Below are 27393 nucleotides of genomic sequence, written 5' to 3' on the forward strand. Positions count from 1 at the left end.
CTGCCCAGTGGCTCAGACAGCCCTAGTTCAAACCAGCAGCCCAGAAGTACAGGAGGTGGGTGTATCCTGCTAAGCCCCAACCGAGATGTTTTTGCCATCTTCTTCCTGTTTTCCTCAGGAAGTTCTTTACACTGAATCCCATTGGTGTTCCTACCCATATAAATAAAGAGCACAGGATCCATTTTGTTGTTAGATCCAGTTTCTACCAGAACTGGTCCTTATCAGATTCCACTGTTCAACTATTTTCGTGTCTTTTGTCTTATTTCTTTATATTTCTTTAGACTTTTATTTTCTCAGCGGGCTCACAGCCTGTGTATGAAGAACTGTCGGTGCTGTGGGGGTCGTAGCACAATGCTATTCCAGTTCACCAAGTAATAATCTTTCTACTAGAAGTTAGCTTACCCTCACCACGATAGGAACAATCTAAGAACTTGTCCCTCCACTGCAACAGATGCTAAAGTAATTATATCTGACCTAGAAATTAATAAAGTTCAACACAAAGTGTTTAGACTTTCTCTGGGAAACATTTCCCTCCTAATTAATACAATTCCTCTCCCTGTTTTCTCTCCTAGATTACACTTGTTATTCGTCATAACCTGGAATGTGCTTTTGAGTATTTTGGTTTTCCATGCAATGTATACAGCCCAATAGTACCCTGTACAACATTGGGGGTCAACAGTGGCTTTAAGTAAATTTATTAAGCCTTTGGAATGCTGTTTATGTGGAGACATTTCAGCTAAAGACTTCTATTCAAGAGTTGCTTCGTCGTCCTTAACAACAAGATTGGAAGGTGTCTTCTTTCTTTCTGGCATAATAAAATCGGCATGTCCTGGTGACAGCTGAGGAAAAGTATAATTGATGTATTTTTGAAATGCTGCTCTGGTTTCCTGTAGTTCCTCCTCCAGAAAATCTTTCCAGTTTGTCATGATTCCCAGTTGCTTTGCTATGGACAGCAGCTCCCCCTGAGTGTTAACCAGTTTATCCATCACATTACCAAGAGTGGCCTGGTGTGTTTTCTCAGCTTCCTGAAGCACTTCCTGTGCCTCTTCTTGCTTTTGCTTCTGAGCTATGCCGTAGTAGATGTTCATTTCATGTTCCTTTTCTTTTATTAACTGGCTCATGTTCATCTTCTGGTCTTTCATGATGGACACACCAGCATTCAGGAGTTCTTCCATGGCCTTGCTACAAAAAATAATACAAAAAATAAATTAGAGGAATTAACTAGTAAAAACAGAATGATTTTCTCTTTATCCACATGTGTATGAGAAATCATTACATTACTGAGATGAGACAGGGTGGTACAGATGAGTATTAATAATGAATCAAAATTTTTTTTCAGAACAAGGAGGCTGTTCAACTTCCCTGCTGTGGGATAGGGCAAGTCCACTAGTCTAGTGTCTCATGGTACCTTTGGGAACCCAAGTCCATTTTGGTCAGAAAAAAATATGAATGTGTTTTGCTCAAAAATGAAAAAATATAGACTGGAGTTGTAGGTCAGTGCTTGCCTAGCATGGGTGAAGCACTGGGTTCAACTCTTAGAGCCATATATAAATAAATAAAATAAATGTCCTTTGAGAACTAAAATAAAATATATATATTTTTTAAAATGAAGAAATATGGTCAAAGTTACATACTCCTAGAGAAAAGATATCAATCCAGAATGCCTTGCACATGACCTGGCTCAGAATATAGTGAGGGAGGGATGGAATCTGAGATTCTTTTAATGTTCCTTACAAAACACACATTTCAAGTCTTAATCTTAAATCAGAGAACTTTAGGTGAATGTAATGTGGTGATCTATTGCACAGTGTGGTGACTATAGTTAGTAATGTATTGTTTTTGAAGTTCAAAAAAAGTTAAAAGAGAATTTTAAAGGTTCTCATCAAAAGGAATAATAAATATCTGAGGCAATATATTGACTAGCTTGATTTGATTGTTCTACAATGTATATATGTATCAAAACATTATATTGTACCCATTAAATATATATTTATCACCATTATTTGTCAATTAAGAATGAAACAAACCAAAAATAAAAAGCAGAAAGCCTTTCAAACAAACAAACAAAAAAGATATCAATCCAGCTACTTGATTTTAGCCAAAGGGAAGAAAACTCTACACATGTGGGCTAGGTTTAGCTTTAATCCTGATTTTATCTGATAACCATTTCAAATTTTTTTTGTCTCAGGATCTGTTTCACACTCAAAGTTACTAAGGGCCTGAAAATCTTTTGTTTATATGAGTTGTATCTATTGACAGTACTAGAAATTAAAAGTGAGATATTTAAAAATATTTATTAGTTATTATAAAAATAATAAATCCGTGGACTGGGACTATAGCTCAGTTGGTAGAGTGCTTGCCTCACATGAACAAGGCCCTGGTTCAATCCTGAGCACCACAAGGAAAAAAAAATCCATTACACATGAACATAAATATTTTTGTGAAAACCATCTTTTCCAAAACAATAAAATATTTGGTGAAAAGAGTGGCATAATTTTTTTTTTGAAAATTGTTTAAAGTCTGGCTTCATAAAAAAAAAAAAAAAACTACATTTTCATATTATCTCAATATGCTGTGATATTATATACCACAAAACCCCTGGAAAATTTCCCTGTACTCTCATTGGAGAATGAGAGTGAAAAAAGCAGAGGACATCTTAGAATTATCAAGAAAGTATTGTTGATTTCATGGATATTCCCCAGGTGTCTCAAAGACTCTGAGGGTCCTTGGACTATACTTTCAGAAGCATTGTTGAATGATTCAGATGTCTCATTATAATGTATATAGTTACATATAGTTTATAGCAGCAACCCTTTGATCTCTTACAAGGTACACACAAGTTGGTGAACTTTTGTGCATGTTAACTTACTGACTTCTCAAAAACAATACTGTGAGATAGTCTTTATTATGCCCAATTTATGATGAGGACACCAAGCCTCAGAGAGGTTAAATAACTTGTCCAACTTTTGCTTTTAGTAAAAGTGGCAAAATCAGCACCACAACCCAAGCAATCTGAATTCAGAGCAAAAACTCTCAGCAACTATGATAAATCTCCAGTGGATTTCTGTAGCTAACTGAGCCTGAACAGAACCTCTGAAGATTTGAGAATAAAGAAATCTGCAAATGTTGGATTCACATACTTATGATTGTTAATAAGAATCCCTCTGCTTCCCAGTCTGAGATAGCTTTTCCTTGACTTACCACCTACTCTATTGTCTAAATTCCTTCCCTTGAGATGCAATTCTCTCATCTCTGATTTTTTCAATTTGACTTTTAAACTTGACAGACTTTCCCAGTCTTGAACTAAGTATCATTTGTCCTTAGCCTTTCTAAGTTACTAGAGTATTTATCTTCTTGTTTTTCCTATGAACTAGGTTATATTCATTATTGATAGCAAGTGTTAATGTTCAATGGGCATTACTGTGTCCCAGGGACACTACATTTATTATATCTCATTTAATTTTCATAAGAACCCATTGAAGCTGGTACTATTTTTATTTATGAACTATTATTCCTATGTGACAGGTGAGAAAATTGAACCTTAGAGAGATTAAGTTATTTTTCAATGTCACACAACTGAGCAAGGGGAAGAGTTCCTGCCCTTGATCATTACCTGCTTCGATCTTATGAGAGGTCACTATTGATTTTTCATTGAACGGGTAACACAATGAACGTAACAGTGAGTGACAAATACTAGTGGGGTAAATCAGAGAGACCAATCAGTACCATTTTGTAATATTCTGGAGGTGCAATGACAAGAGAGAGGGAGAGGAGGGATAAACACAAGAAATATCAGAGTCATAACTGCCAGCATCAACTACTGCTAGGATCTAGGGAATGCACAGAAAAGAAGAATTTAACCCAACTTCTTGGTTTTCAAACCGGCCCCAGTAGAATGGAGGTAGCATTAATAGAAGTGATGTTGTGGAGTTGAGAATGCACATCCACACACATCCTTAGTGTTTAGTCTGGAGCTTACTTCAGAAAGAGTCAGAAGGAGCCTTCCTTGACCATGTTTTAAGTCCCCAAGGCGGACGCTCTGCTCTCTGGGTGTCCTCCATTAAAGGCACAGCTCTGTCACAGACAGCGTGAGCTTCTTTCTGTGTTAATCCCACACAGGAGGTGTTCATTTAAGGGTCCCTGGAAGTCTCCACAGAGCTGACCTTAGGTAAAACTGGTTTCAGTGAAGTCTATCTTAGATGACTCCTAATTCCACCCTCAAGAACAGTATTTTAATTTAATTTTATTTTTGTTCCATCATTGAGCAACAGCCCAGCACGAGAAGAGTATTTTTAAAATTCACTGAGATCAAAGTCTCTTCTCAAAAAGTTCTAGTATTTTTTGAATGTCCTTTCCAACTTCTTCCAGCCCACCTCAGGGTCCAGATTTTTTACCCTTTGGGATTTACTCCTTTTGGTTTCAGTCTGAGTGTCTCTGAATTTTATTCTGATGATTTCCTTGAAGGTATGGAATTGAAGTCAGAAATGGTGGGGCACAGTGCATACAGGTTGTGATCTCAGTGCCATTATCTTTGTACTTTCCCTAGCATGGTACTTGGTGTGGCTACGTTTTTGTGTGTGTGACAAATAATACCACATTTTAAAATAGCTAAATTGAAGTATTACAAAAGCTGAAAAGAATTTATGCTTTAAAAGTTTGCTAAACATAAGCAGAAAAATAGTCAATTCTTATGATATGTTTAAAATATTTTATTTATTTATTTAAGTCTGCCTGCCTTTTTTCCTCCTAAAAGAGAAGCCTAGAAAGCACATTGTATAAGAACTGAAGGTGTAATGTATAAAGCCGCTCCCCCGCCCATCAGAGCAGTCATTATCCCCGCCTCCCAACCACTTGTCAATCTGTGAACATCCTAGCTAGCTATTGTTCATCAGTCAGCTTGCAAGTATCCTTCTCCAATATTGGTCCCCTGTTAGCCCGGCGGAATTCAACTGTTTTACTGTAGCTTCCCTGCCATCTTTTCCCCATTCTTCTTCTGTCTGTCCTACTCACTTTTCTCTATCATCCTGGCTTTCCACTCTCTCTAGCACGCGCCCTTTCTTTTCCTTTCTCTTTTCCTCTCATTTTCTCTCTTACCCTGAAGGGAGACACTCTGCTTGCTTAATAAACTCCCTTATGTGATTTCCCGTGTCCTTCGTGGTTCCGTGGAAATTCCCTTACAGAAGGAACTGGGTATATTAGTGCTCTCTGGATTTTTCCCTTTCCTTCTTCAATGTAAATCTTGGAATAATCTTTCCCCAAATATCTGAAGGGTCGCTATGCAGAGTGGAGGGCAGAACCAGAAGCTAAGGGTGGAAATGAAGGTGAGGTTCAACACATTTTGGATCCACATTAGGAAGAACAAGACAAGTGTTTAATGTTTGAACCAATGTTTAATGTTTGAACCAATGGCCTCCACCAGCAAGTAACATTCCTGTTGCTGGAGGAGACGAGTCACCAGCTGCCAGCTGGCATCCAGCCGAAGGGATGGCAGGTTTAGCTCTGCAACCTCCAACATCCTCTCTACTTAAATGAATAACTAATTCTTCTCTAAGCAGTGAGGTCCATCTGCCATTTTTATCTTTATAAGACTGTAAACTTGGAATTCCAAAATTCACACCGCATTTAAGAGTGGTACTTGTTAGAAATGTAACTATTTTCAAAGCAGTTGCAGTGTGTACCCATATCTATAGGATTCAGTTTGATGTTTTAAAGAATGGATTCTTTTTTATTATACTTTATTTTTACAGTCTGCATTCTGATTCATTGTACAGAAATGGGGTACAACTTTTAGTTTCTATGGCTGTACACTATGTACATTCATACCATTTCTGTAATCATACATGTACATAGGGTAATGATGTCTGTCTCATTCTACCATCTTTCATATCCCCACCCCTTCCCCTTCTCATTTCCCTCTACGTAATTCAAAGTTCCTCCATTCTTCTTTTACTCCCCACCCCCACACCCATTATGTATCATCATCCACTGATCAGGAAGAATATTTGGCCTTTGGTTTTTTTGGATTGGCTTATTTCACTTAGCATGATATCCTCCAGTTCCATTCATTTACCTGCAAATGCCATAATTTTATTCTTCTTTATGGCTGAATAATAATCCATTGTGTATATATACCACAGTTTCTTTATCTATTCATCTGTTGAAGGGCATCTAGGTTGGTTCCACAATCTAGCTATTGTGAATTGAGCACCTATGAACATTAATATGGCTTTACTGTATTATGCTTTACTATAGTATGCTGATTTAAGTACTTTGGGTAAAAACTGAGAGTAGGATATCTGGGTCAAATGGTGGGTCCAATTTCAAGTCTTTGAGGAATCTCCATACTGCTTTCCAGAGTGGTTACTCTAATTTGCAACTCCACCAGCAATGTACAAGTGTGCCTTTTTCCCCACGAAACACCTATTATTGCTTGTGTTCTTGGTAATAGCCATTCTAATTGGAATAAGATGAAATCTTAGGGTGGTTTTAATTTGCATTTCTCTAATTACTAGAGATGTTGAACACTATTTCATATATTTATTAATCACCTGTATATCCTCTCCTGTAGTGTCTGCCTAGTTCCTTAGCCCATTTATTGACTGGGTTCTTTGTATTTTGGGTGTAAAGTTTTGTTAGTTCTTTATAAATTTTTGAGATTAGTGGTCTGTCTGAAGTGTGTGTGCTAAAGATTTTCTCTCACTAATGTAGGCTCTCTCTTCACATTATTGATTGTATCCTTTGCTGAGAAAAAGCTTTTTAGTTTGAATTCCATCACATTTATTGATCCTTGCTTTCATTTCTTGCACTTTAGGAGTCTTGTTAATGAAGTTTGATCCTAAGCCAACATGATGAGGATTCGGGCCTACTTTTTCTTCTATTTGGTGCCGGGTCTCTGGTCTAATTCCTAGGTCCTTGATCCATTTTGAGTTGAGTTTTGTGCAGGGTGAGAGACAGAGGTTTAATTTCATTTTACTACATATGGGTTTCCAGTGTTCCCAGCATCATTTGTTGAACAGGCTATCTTTTCTCCATTGTGTGTTTTTGACTCCTTTGTCTAGTATTAGGTAACTGTATTTATTTGGGTTTGTGTCCGTGTCCTCTATTCTGTACCATTGGTCTATTTGTCTATTTTGGTGCCAATACCATGCTTTTTTTTTTTTTGGGGTGCTGGGGATCGAACTCAGGGCCTTGTGCTTACAAGACAAGCACTCTACCAACTGAGCTATCTCCCCAGCCTCCCATGCTGTTTTTGTTACTATTGCTCTGTAGTATAGTTTAAGGCCTGGTATTGTGATATCTGCTTCACTCTTTCTGCTTAGGATTGCTTTGGCTATTCCAGGTCTCTTATTCTTCCAGGTGAATTTCATGATTGCTTTCTCTGTTTCTATGAGGAACATCACTGAATTTTAATTAGAATTGCATTGAATCTGTATAGCACTTTTGGTAGCATGGCCATTTTGACAATATTAATTCTACCTATCCAAGAACATGGGAGATCTTTCCATCTTCTAAGGTTTTCTTTAATTTCTTTCTTTAGTATTCTATAGTTCTCATTGTAGAGGTCTCTCACCTCTTTTGTTAGATTGATTCCCAAGTATTTTATTTTATTTTATTTTATTTTATTTTATTTTGAGGTTATTGTTAATGGAGTGGTTTTTCTAAGTTCTCTTTCAGAGGATTTATCACTTATGAATAGAAATGCATTAGATTTATGCATATTGATTTTATATCCTGCTACTTTGCTGAATTCATTTATGAGTTCTAAAAGTTTTCTAGCGGAGTTTTTTGGATCCTTTAAGTATAGAATCATGTGTTCAGCTTGAGTTCTTCTTTTCCTATTTGTATCCCTTTAATTTCTTTTCCTATTTGTATCCCTTTAATTTCTTTGTTCTGTGTGATTGCTCTAACTAGTGTTTCAAGGATGATGTTGAATAGAAGTGGTGAAAGGGGACATCCCTGCCTTGTTCCAGTTTTTAGAGGAAATGATTTCAGTTTTTCTCCATTTAGAATGATGTTGACCATGGGCTTAGCATAGATAGCCTTTACAATGTTATTTTTTTCTAGGGTTTTGAGCATGAAGGGGTGCTGTATTTTATCAAATGCTTTCTCAGCAGCTATTGAAATAATCATATGATTCTTAACCTTAAGTCTATTGATGTGATGAATTACACTTATTAATTTCCAGATGTTGAACCAACCTTGCATCCCTGGGATAAACCCCACTTGATCATGGTGCACTATCTTTTAATATATTTTTGTATGTGATTTGCCAGAATTTTTTTAAGGATTTTTGCATCTATGTTAAGAATGGATTCTTGAAAAATGAAAAAAAGTTTATTTTTTTAAATCGATGGATACTACGCTTTTATTTATTTATTTATTTTTATGTGGTGCTGAGGACCAAACCCAGTGCCTAACACATGCTAGACAAGTGCTGTACCACTGAATTACAACCCCAGCCCTGAAGAAAGTTTACTGAATAAAAATACAATAATTCAAACCTTCTGGTCTATTGGGGAAAAAAATAAAGCACAGAAAATTTATACTAACAATTGATTTGTCCTCTGCTGTCTTTAGGACCTCTTTTAATCTTTCTTCTCACTATTTTCCAAAGGTTGTTGACATGGTACAAAATAGTTTGCTCATAAGTTAAGAGAAATATATCAGAAAGCATTCCTTCCCTTCTACTTATTAAGTCAAATTTTAAAAATTTTCTTATATGTGTTGCTGTTATGGTTTTGATCTGTATTGTTCCCCAAAGGCTCATGTGTTGAAAGCTTGGTCCCTAATGCAGCAGTGTTCAGAAGTGTGGCACTTGGGAAGTGGCTGGATCATGAGGGCTCTGACCTCATCTGTGAATGAATCCATCAAGGGATTCACAATTTGAATGGACAATTCAGAAGTGGTAGAAAGCACAGAACCTAGTAGGAGGGAGTAGATCTTTGTGGGCATTATATCTCATCCCTGCTTGGTGTTCTCATGTGTTCCCCACCCCCCACCCCCCACCCCTCTCTCTCTCTCTCTCTCTCTCTCTCTCTCTCTCTCTGGTGCTGCAGGTACTATAGAAGCTACCAGCAGGCAGGGAACATCTCTAGAGGCTAGTCTTCTGCAGCACATTTGTATCTTAGGGTTATTAATACTCTTGAGCTTTCCATAGGCTCTGCCCATTACACACAAACCTTCTCCTTCCATGTTTTTGCTCTTTCTGTTCTCATTCTTTTGCATCTCTCACAAATGGGAACTTCCTTCTTCCAAGGACCAACCCAAGACCAATTTTTTTCAAAAATCCTATCTTACTACTCCTTCCCCACACACTTTATCTTTCCAGGACTTCAAACTCTTCCAGAACCTATGTGTTATCTATGACAGTGCACCTGCTCCAGCCTTGCTCAGCTAATTATTTCACCTAATGTGCCAGATCTTCAGTGTCACATCCACAAAAGGCACCTAACTAGCTCTGATGAAGAATACAAATCCTCCAGATAACTCATATAACTTCCTGTAGAGCAAGGTAGCCTAATGGAAGGTTATACACTTTGGCCTCATATAGGCCAGGGTTCAAATCTGGCCCTATCACCTCCTTTCCATGTGACGTTTGGCAGTTTGCTTAGTTTCTAAGATGTGGGGTCTTAATCTGATGATATACAGGATGACAGAATCCTCCAGGAAGGGTTATGAGAATTCAATGAGAATTACACAAAGGGCCTTTGTGTACTGGGTACTGAATAAAGGGTAGCTGTCACTAGGAATTACAGTTATGACCACAAAAATTCCTGAGCAGTTCCTTCATTCATGCCTTGCCTTAGGCTAGAAAATAATTAGAAATTCCCCAAGCTGAGATGTTTATTTAAAACAAACAACAACTTTAAGAGGAAGAGTCCTGTGTCTCCTGGGTAATCTGTTTAGAATCTATATCACCTTAATTCACAAAAAGTTTTCTATGCATTTAACAAATTTTTCCTAATATGTACATGTTCTGAATCCTTAAGTCTTACGTGAAAATTTATAGTCAAATAAAGGATCTACAATAGAAGATCTAATCAGTGGTCTCTCCATACATAATTTCTACAAATGTTTTAAACAAAACTGGAGTCTAGCAATATCTAGAAATTAGATCTGGAATGCTGCAGGGTTCATTTGAGCAGAACAAATTTGAATCATGTGTTAATAAATATTTAAAGAATGCCTACTGTTTGTCAGGCTTTCTTTCAGGCATTTGGAAAACTCCAATGAACAAAACAGACATTCTAATTGGATATATTTGAACAACAGACATGGCAGTTCCCTAGTCTTAGTCTATCGATTCAGTAGAAGATGGACACTGAAAATCTTATTTAAGTCTAACAGAGGAAAGTGGTAGAGGGTGGGCAAAAGCAAAAGAGCAAGTGAGAGATCAGGAGACTGCTGGTGTATGTGTGTGAGGAGTGGACCCAGAGGCTCCTGGGGAGGAGCAGAACCCCTGCAGATGGAGAAGGAACAGGAAAAGGGGGAAGAGGGCTCATTTTCCACTGCATTACACCACAACTCATTCTCTAACTCCCTCCCCAAATCCTCTCTCACCTTCCTCTTCTACCTCCACAATGATTTACAATCTAGGCAGGAAGGAAGATACCCATGAAACTGCCACAAATGCACCCTTTATTCTTGTTTATCTATCCCTCCTCCAGGATTTTACCTTTAGCCCTGTTCTAATGAAAAAGATTTCACTGATCAACCATATATAAATGGATGGGCTTATTAAATCAAATGGTAAACAAAAGTGACAGGACAGGCCAAAGACTAGGAGGACAAACAGGGAGGTCTCGGTGTCACTTCTATTGCTGCAGCTCTATGATCTTGGGCAGGTCACCTACATCTGGAAACTGTCTTTCACTTGACAACTCCTTTGCTCCTCACTACTGTCCTGTTCCATCAAATATTCATTGCGTACACAGAAAGGTTACCTTGGTGCATATATACACACAAGCATGCATACATATATTGTGATGTATGTAAAATGAATTTTATTATGCACATATTTACATCAAAGTGTATGGAAGGATACTGAAGCTATAATGTAAAATGATTTCTCTGAAGGTAAGGAGGGGATGGCAAAGCATTATGTTAGGACATGCAAGTTTTGCTCTATGCAGGTCCACAAAGTCAATTTTTTGTTTGTTTTGCTAAACCAAGAAATATCACATCTACATTTGAACAAGGATAGAGGATATAAAGATTGGCTTAGGTATTTAGGGGAAAATGTTTCTTGATTTCTCTCCTCAGCTTCTTAAAACTGGAGATCCAGAATGAAAAATAATATTTAGAAGTATAGTTATCTCTTGAGAAGGGGATGGAGAAAATATGACTGAGAAGGAACATAAGGGAACTTCAGAAGTGCTGGTAATTTTTAGTCCCCTCATAAGATAGTGTCAGGTCCCTGAGGTCCTTGAGTACTTATATTACTACTTTACTTTAAAACATGCTCATGTGTGCGCGTACACACACACACACACACACACACACACACACACACATTCTATAAGATATGTTTGCTATTTCATAATAAAAATGCAAAAATTACCCAAACAGGCAATATCCACCTATGTACCTTTTCTTTAGGTAGATTTTGATAGAGTCAAATACTAATTTGAAAATGTATTCAGAATACCTTTTTTGGGCTTGGATTGCTTCCTGGGAGATCCGTCTTTCTTCTTCCCTGGCTTTCTCCACAGCCTCCATCTTCTCCCTGTGGCACTCCATCATAATCCTTTGGATTCTGTGCACCATGCGTTGTTCTGCAGCCAAGTTTTCTCTCTTCATTTCGTTCTTCATGTTTCGAAACATTTCTGTCTTGGTTTTAGCTGCCATGTCCTTAAGCAATGGGAAAGCTTGGTTTAGATGTTATAACCTTGATGTTTTAAAATATTGTGTCTTTTGTTTTTGCTTTGTTTATGTGTGTGTGTTTGGTTTTTGCAGTGCTAGGGATTGAATAGGGTCTCATGCAAGCTAAAAAGTACTCAACCACTGAGCTACAATCTCCAATCCCTTAAAATGAATCCTAAGAGGTAATCTAAATCATAGCTTCATCCACCTGATGAAGTATGCTCTAATAATTTAAGAGTATTGTATATGACATATACAACTTTCATTTATGTGATGTTAAAAAAAGCAGGAAACTACAAACTATATAACATAGAATCATATACTGTGAATATATTGAAATGGAATATGCAAAAAGGAAAATAGGTTAGAGGGTGGAGATAAAGGTCTTTTTTACTTTATTGTCATATTATCATTACAACTTCTTAGAAAGACAATATACAATTCTGCTTTAGTAAGTCCTGGAAAATGGTGCAATAATTATTACACTTAGTTCCTGCTGGGTAGGAGGGAACCTGAGACTCAAGCAGAGAACAGTTGTACATTACTGCAGCCAATCCTGCCTTCCAATCCCCACTGTTTGAGTATTCCAGCTCATTTGTGTTGGGAGGCCCTTTCTCTTTCATGGAGGGGACAGGAACAAGTGCTTCATTGCTCTATAGTAGAAGGACCTGTAAATGACTTTCAGCCTAACAAAGAAAGGAAGTTCTAGTCAAACCCAGATTTGTGGGGGGAAAACCCTCATATATAGTCATAAAGGAAAACCCTGTTAGTAGGCCGAATGTGACCGAATATTATGGTTTGGATATGAGGTCTCCTCAAAATTTCCTGTGTTAATTCAGGAATGTTCAGAGGTAAAATGATTAGATCATGAGAGCTGTAACCTAAACAGTCTGTCCTTGATTGAAAAGACTGACTGAGTGGTAACTATAGGCAGGTGGGATGTGGTTGGAGGAAACAGTTACTGGGGGCAGGTAGGGCATGTTCTGTATAGGTGTATCTTCTGTGCCCCTTCCCTGTCCCTCTCTTTCTCTGCATCTTGGTCCCACCATAAACTGAACAGCTTTTCTCCACTGGGTTCTTCTCCTATGATGTGTTACCTCACTGTAGGCCCAGAACAATGGAGTCAGTCATCTATGGACAGACCTCTGAAACTGTGCATACAAATAAACTTTTCCTCCTCTAAGTTGTTCTTGTCAGGTATTTTGGTCACAGTGATGAAAAGTTGACTAAAACACTTGTTCTCAGAGTATTCACTGTCAGTGAAGGAGACCAACAACCTAATCATGCAATGGTATTGTAGTAGAAATACATGCAAGAAAGGAACAATTGGTTATATCCAAGAGTTTCAAAACTTTCATTTAAAGGTAAATTTTTAGTGGCCATCCTGTCTGCCCACCTGCCTACCTTCTTTCCTTCCTCCCTTTTCTTTCCTGAAGAATATCTTCTTCAAATGAAATCTTACCCAGAGTTGAAAGGAATCAACCCAGTAAGACTACTCCTGGCTTAAGGTTGCCCAACACACTCAGAACACTTTCTGTGGAGGTGGGGGTGGGTCCTTGGAAGCCAGTTCCATTTATTGTATATCCAGAAAGAATCCTCAATAGAAGTTGAAAGTTAAGATTTAGAAAAACTAAAATTCCTTTTAGTTTATTAGAAAATATTTTAATAATAAAAAAATATTTATTAGACAGATTTCAGCTTTTTCAAGAGAAGGAAAGTTTTCAACTTCTCACTTTGGCTATTCCAAGGGTGAATAGTTAAAAAAAAGAGACAAGAAAAATCAACTTGAAGAATTTCTCCTGAGTGACCTTAGTTGGTGTATTTTGAAAATCTTTTTAGGAAAATATTGGCCTCTCAGAAATGTTAACCGAGTTTTCTACATAGCAGAAGGATTTGTCTCTAGCTGCTTGAAAATTAAATATTTTGAGTGAAAATGTCTCTAAATGTCTTTAACACTCAGTTTACTTCATAAAAAGACTGTAATAAAACACTCTAATGTCTTCTTGGTCATCTGGGCTCAGTAGACAAAGATAAATGATTGTACTAGGGCAAAAATTTCATATAGAACTTAATAATTGATCAAGTTCATAGAGCCATATGTCTCTGCCATAAATGACCTCAGAATGCACTGCTGTTTGAGATCTGATAACTGTTCTTTATAATTTTTCTTGTTCTTCTCATGCCTCCTCAGGTTGAGGACTATATGTTCTTACTTCTGTCAGTGGATCCCTTTTTGTCTAGTTTCCAGCATTTAATCTATTTTGGATTTGAAATATCAAACCACAAGGTTGTTGGGTTCAGGATGTCAAGTAAGTGTACACACATGTGAGTTGGAGATGAAGGAATTCTACTATAGGAAATAAGCCTGAGTTTTAATTTTGTTGATATGGATGTTATTAAACTCTGTAGAGGATATTTTAACTTATTTCTGCATTTTCAAGTATATTTTCAGTAATTGAGACTACAAGATGGTTGAGTTTTAGATATTTCTACTTGATCACTGAATTTAAAAATAACATCCCAGTCCTTTACTTGGCTGAGTTCTGAACTAGAATTTGGAGAATTAAGCCTCAGTCCCTCTTTTGTATAATGACCTAGTAAAACCAAAATCATTTTACTTCCTCACTTAGCATAGAGTATGTATTTAAGCCTCCACAATCATTCAATAACCTACTGTTGACAGTGTTCATATCCAATGTAAGATCTCCTGATAAAACTACTCTTACCGAAATGTATCTTGAGTGAATCAGCTCACATTTTGAAGATATTATAGGAAACAAATTTCATGAACCCCACTGTGTTTACTATATAGGTATCTGACAGGCATTTTGCACAATGTCTCTCAGAAAGTTCCTCAGGTTTTATGAATATCTAGGACTCTCTTGAGTGTCTGATTATTATTTTTTTTAACCTATGGATGGTTCATGGCATTTCCCTATCTGAACTGGGGATGGGCAGCGAGCTGTTGCAGCCCACCCCTAAGGGACCATGCCAAGAGTGGCTGAATTGGGCCACTGGGGCCAAGTGCAGAGCATCTCTTCACCCATTAGGACCTAGGGGAGGAGCTATCTTACCTGTTAGTCCCCTGAGGGCAAGAGCAGTCCATTTAATCTCACCTCGTACAGGGATAACATATGGTAGATGCTCACTGTCAAATCAATGAATACATGGGCCCACAGACCTTGAACTGTTCATTAGTTATGTTCTTATTAAGTTAGGCCATATCTAAGGCTAGGTCTCTGCCACTTTCCTCCAGCTTCTGTTTATGCACCTTGTCCTCCTTTGTCTCTTCCTTGGCCAAATGTGAAAATATTTCTATATACATATCAGATTTTGTAAACAGGGTACTAAACCAAATAATGAATCCCAGGACCTCTGCCTGGAAAGTTTACTAGTTATCTAGAATCATGTGTTTGAACAGGTTGCAGGTTAGAAATAGCTCCCCCTCATCTTGTGACTGCTGGTGTTATAGGAAACACTTGAGGGGCAACTCAGATGTCTGTTGGGACACACTAATCCGTGCCTAGGAAAGCTTGCAGTGGAATAAGGACAACTCTAAGGAATTTGATAATGAAGGAAATGGAGAGGAGAAGCTGGCCACATCTCTTAACTCCAATCTTTAGGGAAGGATCAAAACAGGATGACCTAGGTTGTAAAGTAAAAGAATGTATTTGCAAAACATCTGAAGAAATCCACCTGCACAGTGGGCATGCAACCTACCCTATATATTCCCTCTGCTTATAGGTGTGGTGCAGCATTCCACCATACCCTGGCCAGCTACCACTAAGGAGTGTATAAGTAATAAAATGTCCAAAACCTCTCTGGTGAGTACTCCAAGTTCTTTGGGATCAGTAAACAGTACGCTGGGGCACTTGCAGCCCTGGGCTGAACCATGTTCCTCTTGGCAGTACAGAAAATGCAAATTTAGGAGAAAGAAAGTCCAGGAGAAAGAATAGAATAGCCTGTTTCATTCACTCAATACTATGGGGTTTTCCTTCACATATATCACTGCTTCATAGATCTCAGCATCTCTTCTGAGAATCTCCAGGGCCTCTCTCCATAATTCTATGAAATACCATCCCAGATTCTACATATTATGGTGTTTTCCCTCATTTATTTACCAACTTAAGTAATTTATTTTTTCTTTACTAACTTCAGTATTTCTTTAAAAGACAACAACAAAACCACTCTAACAAACCTGTAAATCTTTCTGATGTTTCTCTTCCAGAACCTGAATTTCAAATTTGTGTCTGGCATTTACATCTTCAAGGATTTTCTCCACTGCTTGTTTTTGGAGTTCATTAGCCTTTGAAAGAAAGAGTCTAATTATCTATTAGTACATCAGGATGAAATAGGGCAATTTGTCATTATACAGGATGCTGGTAAGTGAGGTTTTCATGTTTACTAAAAATCAGCAACATGGGGCCCCTATTACTCACTGCATTCCCATCTCAAACTTCCTATAGCAACCTGGCAAGCTTACTCAGATGCCTAACACATCCCGGTCCTTGGCTGCTTTAGGAATTGTTGAAGACAGCACAGCTTTATTGTATGATGCTGTTGCATTGTCTTTTCCCCTTGGAACTCTATTTCTTACTTGCTTGATTAGCAAAGTAATGTATGCTCATCATAGAAAATGTGGAAAACACAGAGACCAGACACACAAAGCTAGGAGCTAAGTAGGGAGGCTGACTACTACCCAGATCCCCTCTCTTTCAGGGGATCAGAAATAAGTTTTATTATTGTATTTGAAGAGAACACCCAGAACACTAGATAAGCTTATCTTCAAACTGTAGACTATTTACAAAAGCATCCATTTATTATAGGATGCATAAGTAACTGATGACTCATAATCAGTTTGAATTTTATTACTGGTAAAAAAATAAGTACTTAAATTTTGTTATGTTACCCTTTGCACTACTTTTGTTATGTTCAAAATACATTCAAACCAAGTTTTTGCTGCACTAATACTGGACAATTCTAATACTATTAGCTATAATGTCTATTTTATGAAGAAATCAAGATATAATATTCTAAGCACTGTGAAAGTGTCTTGCCCTCAAGGACCTTTAACTCTCTTTAAGACGTCATTTGTTACTCTATGGCTAGAGGAAGTGGGACTGCAAGATTGAGACTTTGTTCAATTCCCACTGTGAGTCCCTATTCAAACATTCAAATTGCCACTATGGTACTCAACAATCATATGCACAAGATATCAAGGATTTGGGGTTTCAATGTTGCCCAGGCTGGTCTTGAACTTGTGGGCTCAAGCAATTCTCCCACATTAGCCTCTTGAATAGGTACCTCTGTGCCTGACAGAATGAAGGATTTTCCCCTGATGAAAAGGGGAGTAGGTCAAGATGGAGCATCTGGGAAAATGGACATTTTTCCAGGCATATTGCACACTAAAGGATGATCTATATATTAAATGTAAGACCATAAAAATCACTTTACAAGTACTCCCTTTGCCTCTGAGATTTAAACAAATGAGAATAAAGAAGGCAGAAGCCAATCACACAAAGAGGGCAAGTTAAAAAGAAGGAAGCTTCTGATAGGTTCCTCTTCTTACAGAGCATCTACCTGTATGCTAGGCGCATTATTTCATTAGGCCCTCATTCCTATAGAATAGGTATTATTATTTTTTTAAATATGATTTTAGTTGCTGATGGGTACTTTATTTTTACATGGTGCTGAGGATTGAACCCAGTGCCTCACACATGCTAGGCAAGCACTCTACCACTGAGCCACAACTCCAGCCCTGGGTATTATTATTATCTCTCTTTTACTTATGAAGAAACCAAGACTACATAGGTCAAAGAGCTTGCCCAAGTTCCCATAGCTAGCCAGGACTCAGTCCATTCTAGCTGACTCTGTAGTCTGTATTCTTGCCTACTGAGCTATATAGTATTTTTTCAGACAATTCTGAGAAATGAAAGAACTATAAAGGTGTATTTTAGGTTGATTTAAAACTTTTTTTACCTGACTCCATACTTTAGCTTCTGCTTTTGCAATCCTTTCTTTGAATAAGTTCTCTTGAAATCTCTCTTCTTTATTCAGAATATTTGCGCCAATATCTGTGTATTTGAAGAGAAATGATCACAAATCTCTATAGACTCTCTCCTGGCTTTCCTTTCCACCATATCTAGTTATTTATGTGAGCTATCTAGGAGTTATATTCTTTTAGGAGATGTCAATTCTCTCTTTTTTTTTTTTAATTTTTTTTTTAGTTGTCAATGGATCTTTTATTTTATTTATTTATTTACATGTGGTGCTGAGGATCGAACCCAGAGCCTCACACATGCCAGGCAAGTGCTCTAACACTGAGCCACAATCCCAGCCCAAGATGTCAACTCTTCTGTGTGTGTGTATGTATGCTATTAAATCCAGCATGTTAAGCATATGCTCTACCACTAAACTACATCCCTAGCCAGCAACATTTTCTTTAAAGATACCTATTGAGGGGGTAAGTTTTTCCCTAACTGCTCAGGTGGAAACTCGGCACTATTAGGCCTAAATAGTCATTCCCCTCATCACTCCCGTTCACACAGTAGGCAACTGGGGAAATTACATGAAATAAATGCCCTACTGAAAAGGTATATTTTGTACAAAGTAGAATGGTGAGTAAATATTCAAGATCTATTAGTACATTATTCAACTCCTTTCTCCTTGATCCTATCTTGATGCTGGTGCTGTCTCCATCAGGAGAGTGGAAGCCAAATGTCTTTCTTACTCACATTATATACATTTCTTTAGTATGTGGACCTTTGGGAACTTACCTACTTCAGATGTATAGAGCAAGCTAAGGAGTAGTTTATTGTTTATCTGTCAATATTCTAATTTGATTTCTAAATAACAAAAACCTCAAAATAAAACCCTTTCTATCCAGAGAAGGTCATAAGTCTAGAGGTTACAGGACACATAATATCAGACAGGTAGGGACAGAGCTGGACCTAGAGCATAAGTCGTTCAAGCTCGTCACAGGGTTTGCCCACTTTCTCACAACTGAGTGATTGTCAAAGGTGGCTCATGAGCTGTTACAGGAGTGATAAGTCCTTTGGGTACCGAAATCGTCCATAGTGATTTTTCTTTCTAAATTCTTATAAGTACTTATTCTTCATTTCATTCAGTTCTCACATCTTAGATAAGCTGAATTACTAACTTTTCATATGATTATGTTTTGATGATCAGCTTCCTAAAATTACAAAAAACACTTTATGGTGCAGTGTATTTCTTGTGGTGAAAGCTTGGCAATACAAGTGGACATGTGTGTTTATTTGCTCATATCTTTTTTCTCCCTCTGGTAATAGGACCCACTTCTCTCAAGAAATTCCCTCCCTCACTTGAGATTGTTCTGGTAAGACTGCCAATTGCAGCATCCAAACTTCTGGTCTTTCTTCCGCCCTTCTCTAGGCCAGAATAATTAGCCCAGGATTGAGCATGTGCTGAAGTCTGGCTATCTAGGCTCTTCCCTAGGACTTCATGTAAGGATTTAAGGAGAACATAGTTCTTTTCCCTTTGGGATTTCTAAGATGGAGGTAATAGATACTTAGAGATTTTCCAGGTGCGGGCATAAGCCTGGCTGCAGTAGTAAAAAATTAAACCAGCTCACTAAGAGAGTAAGCATGACAGATTGAAAGCCTAATGTCTTCAAGTTTCTTTATCAAAGGGTAAAGAATTTCATTTTATTCAGTCTATTCTAAGTTATGTTTCTGTCACTAGCAACTGAAAGTGCACATGTGTAAGTGTAGAGTCTTTGTCACTAGATCGTTTGTGAGTCTTCAAACAGGGCAAATACTACGGTAGAGATGGACACAAACTGAAAAATCTCAACACTGTGAAGATACAATTATGAAAGATCTAGGAAGAAAAGTGACTAAGTGTGAACAACCAATGTGTGGAACTTCATAAAAATGTGATACAAACATAGGTTGCTGTTACCTTTTTTAATGCTTAAATCTCATTACTTTATCTTTGTTAATCTCATCTCCCATCATACACCAGGTTATCTGCAGAGCCTTTTAATAATGCATATGCTGAGAAACCGCATACAAGCAACTTAAATCTAAAAGTCATTATACTGAGGGAAAAAAAAAAACGCAATTTCAAAAGGTTATATACTGTGGGATTGTTTAGTAGCAAACTCACTGTGATAAAATTGTAGTGACAGCATCCTCACAGTGATGAAACTGTAGTAGTGACAGAGAACAGATTAATGGTTGCCAAGGGTTTGGTTTAAAGGAAATGAAAGAGTTTGTTACATGAATATACACATGCAATAAATGTCATGAAAATATACACTTTAAAAAAAGTGTGTGTAAAGTCTCTGAGTTAATAGCATTCTTCCAATGCAAATTTTCTGCTTTTGAAATGTACCACAATTATGTAAGATACCGATGGAAGAAACTGGATGAAGGGGCCATTGGAATGCTCCATCTATTTTTGTAACTTTGAGGCAAACTCTTTCAAAATTAAAAGTAATTAAAAAGTAAGAAAAAATATACATACTGAGTTGTGATCCTGGAAACAGATTGAGAGGCTAAATACCCTACCCCAAACATATAATTGGAAATTGGAGATGCTAAATTCCAATACATATCCTTTCATGGTAGATACCCCTGAAGGGACAAGTAACTTTGAGGGGAAAGCTGATAAAAATATACATAACAGGATCCAAGATGGCGGACTAGAGGGAGGCTGCATTCCTTGTCTCTCCATAACTCCGGTTTCAAGCAGAGGGTATCTGTTTCTTGGTGAGGCAGTTTTTGCTGCTTGTCGATCCCCTGCTGTTTATCCCATTTGTCTGCTGTGATGACCTGCAGTCTGCCAGCATATCAACGCCTTTTTTGAGTGCAGATTGCTCACTGTCAAGCGCCTATCATCCACCATTTGCCTGCCTCTCGCCTGTCCATCGCCTGCCTTACACCTATCCATCTCCCAGCGCACGAGGCTCACCTCCGATCGTCTGACAACAGTCAGCTAACTGATCACCGACTGCCAGTGGAGCACCAGCTGCCTGCTGTTGCCTGGAAGTTCATTGTTACAGTACCTGCAGGTTTGATTACACATGGCTGCTGCCATTTTGAGACAACAGCCAGGCCCCATAAGACCCCTGGCCAGACTGACTGAGTCCCATCTCCAGGAGCACTCAGCCCGACTGATCACTCCCTGCCTCTGAGACCCTCACATAAACTGACTCCTCCCTGCTGCCAGGACCCCCAGACCAACTGACTGCGCCCTATCACCGGGACCCCAGACCGACGGCACCCAGCCTCCAGGATCCCCCAACCACACCAAACACACCCAAACTCCAGGACCCCTGCCTGATCAACCACACCCTGCCTCCAGGACCTCCAGTTGACCACATCCACACCCTGAGCTGCAGCTCCCCATTTGCCAACACATTTGGAAGCCAGAGCGGCCATCTTGGATTATTCTGGAAGCTGGAGCTCTGATCTTTAGGTGGGGCAAATCCTATCCTGAGATGCCTGCTGGAGACTAGAAGCTCAAAGTCAGGTACCTCTCATGCATCCAGATACTAAAGACTGGGAGGTTTTATTACTATATGACTGTTACACTGTAGATTTTCTTTTTTCTCCTTATTGAAAAATTTTAAGTTTTTATCTCTTTACTTTTCTTGCTGTCTTTTCCTTTTGTTTACCTGTTCCCTCAGAGTCTCTTTCTCCCTTTTTTGCATGCTAACATCTTTTGATTACACTCTCACCCTTTCTATTATCTAGAACTTCTGTATATTCTTTTCTTATCCCATTAACAGCCACATTCTACATCCCTCTGCATCCTCTTTGTCCTCCATTAGAAACTGCAGACCTTATTGCAAATCTGTTTGTTTTACTGAAGACAATATTTGAACTCATTCTGTTTATTATGACAATTTTGTTATTGTCCTCATAGGGGCTATTTGGTCTAGGATTGTATAGTGTCTGAATTGGGCATGGTTAATACTGATCTCTCCTTAAAGAAAAGGTTTTGGGAACCTATAGGGCCACTATAAGGCTATAGGGGGAAATCTGCAATACCCCAGATCTGCACTGCTAGAGGGGAAGATACATGAACAACATGAAAAACAAGGGAAGAAAATGATCCAAACAAATCTAGATTCTATATTAATAGAATCCAATGACAGTATATTAGAAGAAATGTCAGAAAAGGACTCCAGATTGGGCTGCGGATATAGCTCAGTTGGAAGAGTGCTTGCCTCACAAGCACAAGGCCCAGGGTTCAAATCCCCAGCACTGCAAAAAACAAAACAAAACAAAACAAAACAAAAAACAAAACAAACAAACAAAAAAACAAAAGAAAAGGACTTCAGATTATACATGATTAAGATGATTTGCGAAGCAAAGGATGAGATAAGAGAGCAAATGCAGGCAATGAATGATAATACCAATAAGCTGGAAGAGCAACTGCAGGAAGCAAAAGATCATTTCAACAAAGAGGTAGAGATTCTCAAAAAAAACCAAAATGAAATTCTTGAAATGAAGGAAACAATAAACCAAATAAAAAACTCAATGGAAAGCATCATCAAAGACTAGACCACTTGGAAGACAGAACCTCAGACAACGAAGACAAAATATTTAATCTTGAAAATAAAGTTGCCCAAACAGAGAAGATGATAAGAAATCATGAACAGAATCTCCAACAACTATGGGACACCATGTAAAGATCAAATTTAAGAATTATTGGGATTGAGGAAGGCACAGAGATACAAACCAAAGGAATGAACAACCTATTCAATGAAATAATATCAGAATATTTCCCAAACCTGAAGAATGAAATGGAAAATCAAATACAAGAGGCTTACAGAACACCAAATGCACAAAATCACAACAGATCCACACCAAGGCACATTATAATGAAAATGCCTAACATTCGAAATAAAGATAGGATTTTGAAGGCCACGAGAGGAAAGCATCAGATTACATATGGGGGAGACAAATATGGATAGCAGCCGACTTCTCAACCCAGACTCTGAAAGCTAGAAGGGCCTGGAACAACATATTTCAAACTCTGAAAGAACATGGTTGCCAACCAAGAATCCTTTACCCAGCAAAACTAACCTTCAGATTTGAAGATGAAATAAAATCCTTCCATGATAAACAAAAGTTAAAAGAATTTACAAATAGAAAGCCTGTGCTACAGAATGTTCTCAACAAAATATTCCATGAGGAGGAAATGAAAAACAACAATGGAGGTCAGCAAAGGGAGGAACTACCTTAGAGAAAAACCACTCAAAGGAGAAACCAAGCCAACTTAAAAACCAAAAATAACCCCAAATGACTGGAATATGAATCATATCTCAATAATAACCCTGAATGTTAATGGCCTAAACTCATCAATCAAAAGACATAGACTGGCAGAATGGATTAAAAAGAAAGACCCAACAACATGCTGCCTGTAAGAGACTCATCTCATAGAAAAAGACATCCACAGACTAAAGGTGAAAGGATGGGGAAAAACCTACCACGCACATGGACTCAGTAAAAAAGCAGGGGTTTCCATCCTTAAACCAGATAAAGTCGACTTCAAGCCAAAGTTAGTCAGAAGAGATAAAGAAGGACATTTCATACTGCTTAAGGGAACCATAAACCAGGAAGACATAACGATAGTAAATATTTATGCCCAATGGTGCATCCCTGTACATCAAACAAATTCTTCTCAATTTCAGGAATCAAACAGACCACAATACAATAATTCTGGGTGACTGTAACACACCGCTGTCACCACTAGATAGATCTTCCAAACAAAATCCAACCAAAGAAACCATAGAACTCAATAACACAATCAATAACCTAGACTTAATAGACATATATAGAATATTCCATCCATCAACGAGCAGATTCATTTTCTTCTCAGCAGCACATGGAACCTTCTCAAAAATAGACCATGTGTTATGCCACAAAGCAGACCTTAGGAAATGCAAAAAAATTGAGATACTGCCTTGTGTTCTATCAGATCATAATGGACTGAGAGTAGAAATCAATGACAAAATAAAAAACAGAAATTACTCCAACACCTGGAGACTAAATAATATGCTATTGAATGAAACATGGATAACAGAAAACATCAGGGAGGAGATAAAAAAATTCTTAGAGGTCAATGAGAATGACAATACAACATATCAAAATCTCTGGGACACTATGAAAGCAGTACTAAGAGGAAAATTCATTGCATGGAGCACATTCCAGAAAAGAATGAAAAGTCAACAACTAAATGACCTAACATTACAGCTCAAAGCCCTAGAAAAAGAAGAAAAGAATAACAGCAAAAGTAGTAGAAGACAGGAAATAATTAAAATCAGAGCTGAAATCAATGAAATTGAAACAAAAGAAACAATTCAAAAAATTGATAAAACAAAAAGTTGGTTCTTTGAAAAAGAAAACAAAATAGACAAGCCCTTAGCCACACTAACAGAGAGGAGAAAGAAAACTCAAATTACTAAAATTCGTGATGAAAAAGGAAATATCACGACAGACACCACTGAGATACATAACATAATGAGAAACTACTTTGAAAATCTGTATTCCAACAAATAGAAACTACTGAAGACATTGACAAATTTCTAGAGACATATGCTCCTCCCAAACTGAACCAGGAGGACATACACAATTTAAACAGATCAATATCAAGCAATGAAATAGAAGAAGCCATTAAAAACCTAACATCCAAGAAAAGCCTAGGACCAGATGGATTCTCAGCCGAGTTCTACAAGACCTTCAAAGAAGAACTCATTCCAATACTTCTCAAAGTATTCCAGGAAAAAGAAAAGGAGGGTACCCTACCAAACTCATTCTATGAAGCTAATATCACCCTCATACCCAAACCAGGAAAAGACACATCAAAGAAAGAAAATTTTAGACCAATATCCTTGATGAATATAGATGCAAAGATCCTTAACAAAATATTGGCAAACTGTATCCAAAAACATATTAAGAAAATCGTGCACCACGATCACGTGGGGTTCATCCCTGGCATGCAAAGATGGTTTAACATCCGTAAATCAATAAACGTAATCCATCATGTCAATAGATTTAAGGATAAGAACCATAATGGTTATTTCAATTGACACAGAAAAAGCGTTCGACAAAATACAACACCCCTTCATGCTCAAAACACTAGAAAAAATAGGGATAGTAGGAACATACCTGAACATTGTAAAGGCTATTTATGCTAAGCCCATGGCCAACATCATTCTCAATGGAGAAAAACTGAAACCATTCCCTTTAAAAATGGGAACAAGACAAGGATGTCCTCTTTCACCACTTCTATTCAACATTGTCCTCGAAACTCTAGCCAGAGCAATTAGGCAGACTAAAGAAATTAAAGGGATACGAATAGGAAAAGAGGAACTTAAGCTGTCACTATTTGCTGATGACATGATTCTATATTTAGAGGATCCAAAAAACTCCTCCAGAAAACTTCTAGACCTCATCAATGAATTCAGCAAAATAGCAGGCTATAAAATCAACACGCATAAATCTAAAGCATTTTTATACGCAAGTGACAAACAGCTGAAAGGGAAATGAGGAAAACAACTCCATTTGCAATAGCCTCAAAAAAAATAAAATACTTGGGAATCAATCTAACCAAAGAGGTTAAAGATCTCTACAATGAAAACTACAAAACACTGAAGAAAGAAATTGAGAAAGACCTTAGAAGATGGAAAGATCTCCCGTGTTCTTGGATAGGCAGAATTAATATTGTCAAAATGGCCACACTACCAAAAGTGCTATACAGATTCAATGCAATTCCAATTAAAATCCCAATGATGTATCTTACAGAAATAGAGCAAGCAATCATGAAATTCATCTGGAAGAATAAGAAAACCAGAATAGCTAAAGCAATCCTTAGCAGGAAGAATGAAACAGGGGGTATCGCAATACCAGAACTTCAACTATACTACAAAGCAAAAGTAACAAAAACGGCATGGTATTGGCACCAAAATAGACAGGTAGATCAATGGTACAGAATAGAGGACACAGACACAAACCCAAATAAATACAATTTTCTGATACTAGACAAAGGGGCCAAAAATATGCAATGGAGAAAAGATAGCCTCTTCAACAAATGGTGCTGGGAAAACTGGAAATCCATATGCAAGAGAATGAAACTAAATCGCTATCTCTCGCCCTGCACAAAAATCAACTCACAATGGATCAAGGACCTTGAAATCAGACTCTGCATCTTATAGAAGAAAAAGTAGGTCCAAATCTTCAACTTGTTGGCTTAGGATCAGACTTCCTCAACAGGACTCCCATAGCACAAGAAATAAAAGCAAGAATCAATAACTGGGATAGATTCAAACTAAATAGCTTTCTCTCAGCAAAGGAAACTATCAGCAATGCGAAGAGAGAGCCCTACAAGTGTGGGAGAATATCTTTGCCACTCATAATTCAGATAAAGCACTAATTTCCAGAATATATAAAGAACTCAAAAAATTCTACACAAAGAATACAAATAACCCAATCAACAAATGGGCTAAGGATATGAACAGATGCTTCACAGAAGATCTACAAGCAATCAACAAACATGAAAAAATGTTCAACATCTTTAGTAATAAGAGAAATGCAAATCAAAACTACACTAAGATTCCATCTCACCCCAATTAGAATGGCGATTATCAAGAATACAAGCAACAATAGGTGTTGGTGAGGATGTGGGGAAAAAGGTACACTCATACATTGCTGGTGGGGCTGCAAATTAGTGCAGCCACTCTGGAAAGCAGTGTGGAGATTCCTTAGAAAACTTGGAATGGAACCACCATTTGACCCAGCTATCCCACTTCTCGGCTTATACCCAAAGGACTTAAAATCAGCATACTACAGAAATACAGCCACATCAATGTTCATAGCTGCTCAATTCACAATTGCCAGATTGTGGAACCAACCTAGATGTCCTTCAATTGATGAATGGCTAAAGAAATTTTGGTATACATATACAATGGAATATTACTCAGCTATAAAGAATAATAAAATTATGGCATTTGCAGGCAAATGGATGAAATTGGAGAATATCATGCTAAGTGAGATAAGCCAATCTCAAAAAACCAAAGGACGAATGATCTCACTGATAAGTGGATGATGACACATAATGGGGGGTGGGAGGGCAAGAATGGAGGAAGGAGGGACTGTATAGAGGGAAAAGAGGGGTGGGAGGGGTGGAGGGGAAGGGAAAAAATAACAGAATGAATCAAACAACATTACCCTATGTAAATGTATGATTATGCAAATGGTATGCTGTTACTCCATGTTCAAACAGAAACAACATGTATCCCATTTGTTTATAATAAAAATAAATTTTAAAAAATATACATAACAGGAAGAATAACATATAACACTTAGAGTAAAGGAAAATAATAAAGTACTTACCCAGTATATCTTTGTGAGTGTAAAAGCGGGTCTTGAATGGTTTGTATTCATGTATCCGTTTGAAGGTTTCTCCAAAAGGGGCTGGTGGAATTATTTTATTACAAAAAGCACAGCAAACAAAGTTTGTATAATCTGGATTTCTGATCAT

General features: G+C 37.7%; 1 protein-coding gene across 1 annotated transcript; it reads right to left on the reverse strand.

Moving 5' to 3' along the window:
• Positions 1–746: 746 nt before the first annotated feature.
• On the reverse strand, positions 747–27393 carry C7H6orf163 (chromosome 7 C6orf163 homolog). The gene is made up of 5 exons (XM_047557518.1): positions 27246–27393; positions 17842–17936; positions 16061–16168; positions 11648–11850; positions 747–1182 (listed from the first exon to the last, which is right to left on the reverse strand). The coding sequence occupies exons 1-5, from the start codon at positions 27391–27393 to the stop codon at positions 747–749; spliced, it is 990 nt and encodes a 329-aa protein (XP_047413474.1).

This window comes from Sciurus carolinensis, chromosome 7 (assembly GCF_902686445.1).
Source record: "Sciurus carolinensis chromosome 7, mSciCar1.2, whole genome shotgun sequence".
Lineage (NCBI taxonomy): Eukaryota > Metazoa > Chordata > Mammalia > Rodentia > Sciuridae > Sciurus > Sciurus carolinensis.